The sequence below is a fragment of the Nematolebias whitei genome, chromosome 9 (genome assembly GCF_014905685.2).
Source record: "Nematolebias whitei isolate Nwh7 chromosome 9, NemWhi1, whole genome shotgun sequence".
Classification (NCBI taxonomy): domain Eukaryota; kingdom Metazoa; phylum Chordata; class Actinopteri; order Cyprinodontiformes; family Rivulidae; genus Nematolebias; species Nematolebias whitei.
In genome coordinates, this window is record NC_056506.1 from 2,162,378 (window position 1) to 2,165,554 (window position 3,177).

A 3,177-nucleotide genomic window follows, 5' to 3' on the forward strand; every position below is an offset into this window, starting at 1 on the left:
AGTAAGTAAGTAAGTAAGTATTAAGCAAATAAGTAGGTAAGTAAATATGTAAGTAAGTAAGTAGGTAAGTAAGTAGGTAAGTAAGTAAGTAAGCATTATGCAAGTAAGTAAGTAAGTAAGTAATTAAGTAGGTAAGTAAGTAGGTAAGTAAGTAGGTAAATCAGTAAATAAATAAACAAATAATTAAATAATATAGTTATATAAATTAAAAATAAAACTTCTGTTCTTCTAAAGAGTGTAACAAAAACATAAAGGTTTACTTGTATTCCCTGTTCAATTCCAGTCCATACAAACATTCATCTTAAAAAGAGACATTCATTACTTAAGACCCTCAGAGATGGGGGACATCGGCGTTCCTCTTGTTTAATCTAATTTATTTCATCATGTGTATATTTACAACCAGGTAACAAAGACCTTTAGAAAAAAAAAACACCAAAACCACAACCACACGCTGTGTTCTGACTGCAGGTGCAGCTGTCACGCTCCACACTTACACTAAACTTAATATAGGTCAGCTCTTGCATTAATATATTTTTCTCATGTATTTCTAGCTTCCAACAAATGTAATAAAAATGAGCAGTGTTAGGCCACCTGTTGTGCTGGCAGTGAACCACAGGGCCTGTTTTTATTAAATCAATGATGTCATTTAGAAATAATATCAAAATCTTTCCCAAAGACCTTCAGGCAGAACTGTTAGAGCTGAATGTGGATTTAAAATTCTGATTTGCTTAAAGGGCATTCATTGAGTCATGCCAACAACCTGAAAAGGCCTAAAACCAGCTAATGTTACACACAGCATGAAGTATCTGTATCAAATAACAAGTCAGTGAGGAACCCTCTGGCTCAGAAACAAGATGTTTTATTTTCATTTGCTAGATCTGAGCAGAGCACCTGAGCAAGGCCAGACTTTTTATAAATTTCTTTTAATAGTGACTTATTTCAGATGTTTGGAAATGTGGTTCTGTGGAAAAATTATGAACAATTTTTGATTAAATCAATTCAACAGAGAGGTCTTTCCTTTCAGTGTGCTTCAGCTACTGCTGCTACTTGTGCTTAAAACAATCATAAAAGCCCACCAAGCCAAACCCATGACAAAAGCTTTATAAATGAGTCTTTTGGTGGACAAAACTTGCCCCTGCACCACCAGGATCCATCACTGGGCAACTCTTTTTACATCGGAAAACAAAATAAACAAACAAACAAACAAACAAACTCCCTCTGTTCTTCTCCTCAGTGCAACTTCTACCCACTAGAATATGTTGCACCAAAAGCATTTAGGTTCACTTCAGTCTCTGTTCTATTTCAGACCAGAAAAACACTCATCTCCAAAACTACAAACATTCACTATTCAAATCCCTCCAGGGACATACGGCTTGTTTATAATAAACTTTGGCTTCACACTTTTTTACCTGCAGTCAACTTGCTAAAAGCTAATGAACATATTAAAGGATGCCATTAACAGACATCTTTCCTAAAATACAAAACTATTTTTATGCCATTTGTTTCTGTGCCTGTATACATATATTCATCTAGTAGTACTCCTACCACCTTGTGCATATTTGTCTTTTTCTAATTTGTGTATTCTGCTTATTTTTCATTATTTCACATGTATATTTTCCTGTATAATTAGATTTATAATTATGCTACTGGATGCCTGGAATTTGCCCCCTGGGATTAATAAAGTATCTACCTACCCATCCATCCATCCATCCATCCATCCATCCATCCATCCATCCATCCAGGCTTGCTCTCAGGGGGAAGTTAAACTCAAAGTAATTCCTGGATCCTCCAAAGAAGACATGCCATTAAACATAACGAAGGTGAAACAAATGCTGTAAATCTATACTTTGTGTTTGTTTTCAATGTGAATGTATTTTTTAAATTAGCATGCAGTATGGCTTCATAGAACTAGATGTCGAGTCTGGACTGAATGTGTAAGAATCCTGTTGTTTTGTGAATGTGCCATGCTGCTGTCATCACAGCGAGGCTCTCCAAACACAACCAATCAAAGATCATTTGTAATATTCAAGGGTTCTGCCATTTGAAAACCTCAGCTGTGTTATTTGATTATAACCAGCGATTGTTTAGGTCTTACGTGGAAAACTCAGAGTTACACAATCTTTGTGTTTAGAGTGAATTATGGGCTGCTACCACTGCTCATGCACAGCAACGACCCAACTGAAAACTGTTGGTGTTTCCTTTCTTTGAAGCGAGAAACATTTGTAAAGAATCAAAGCAAATTGTTTTCAATGATTGTGATCATTTCTCAAAACGTGACACCAGCGTGTGGGGAAAACCAGACAAAGATGTGTTCACTGTCAGGATACAGATGTTCACAGCATTACAGAGGGGGAAAGCCAGAATAAATGATAAAAAAAAGTTTAAACCCAGATAAATGTTATTTCCTGTAAAAATGCAGCTTATTGCTGAATGATTCTGCTGAAAGCTGCTGAACAAGCAAAAGCTTATTTGAAATACACCTGTAGATGAAAAGTAGAAAGAAGGAGCTGAAAGGATAACAAAACTAGCTGAAATTAGATGAAAACAGCTGAAATTAGAAGAAAGAATGTAAAAGTAAAAATAACAAATTATGCTGTTCTGCACAGTGACTGCTGGACATGAGCACCAGTGACCCCCGCGACCTGAAAAGGAAGAAGTGGGTAAAATAGATAATGGATGGATGGATGATGACATTAAAATAAAAAAAGTTGAAAGTAATGTAAAAATACTAAATTACCAGAAAAAAGCCAATATAAACACAAAAAATAAATGAGAATGGACAAACATCTAAAATTAAGAGAAAGAGGCTGGCAGAGCCCAAAATACTGAACTAGAGTATAAAGGAGGTGAAGAGAGCTCCATTCATTTTCAGTGATATACAAACCGGATTCCAAAAAAGTTGGGACACTAAACAAATTGTGAATAAAAACTGAATGCAATGATGTGGAGGTGCCAACATCTAATATTTTATTCAGAATAGAACACAAATCACAGATCAAAAGTTTAAACTGAGAGAATGTTTCATTTTAAGGGAAAAATCTGTTGTTTCCAAATTTCATGACGTCAAAAATCTCAAAAAAGTTGGGACAAGTCCATTCTTACCGCTGTGTGGCATCCCCCCTTCTTCTTCCAACACTCAACAGACGTCTGGGGACAGAGGAGACCAGTTTCTCCAGT

The 3,177-nt window shown here is 35.7% G+C and overlaps 1 protein-coding gene across 1 annotated transcript in view; it reads left to right on the plus strand.

Moving 5' to 3' along the window:
• The window catches only part of LOC119414849 (MAGUK p55 subfamily member 7-like), a 287,985-nt gene that overhangs the window by 164,012 nt on the left and 120,796 nt on the right, over positions 1-3,177 (plus strand). Inside the window, exon 7 of the mRNA XM_037681971.1 lies at positions 1,743-1,820. Within this exon, the coding sequence (XP_037537899.1) occupies positions 1,743-1,820 (78 nt within the window). The remainder of the gene's footprint in view (positions 1-1,742; positions 1,821-3,177) is intronic.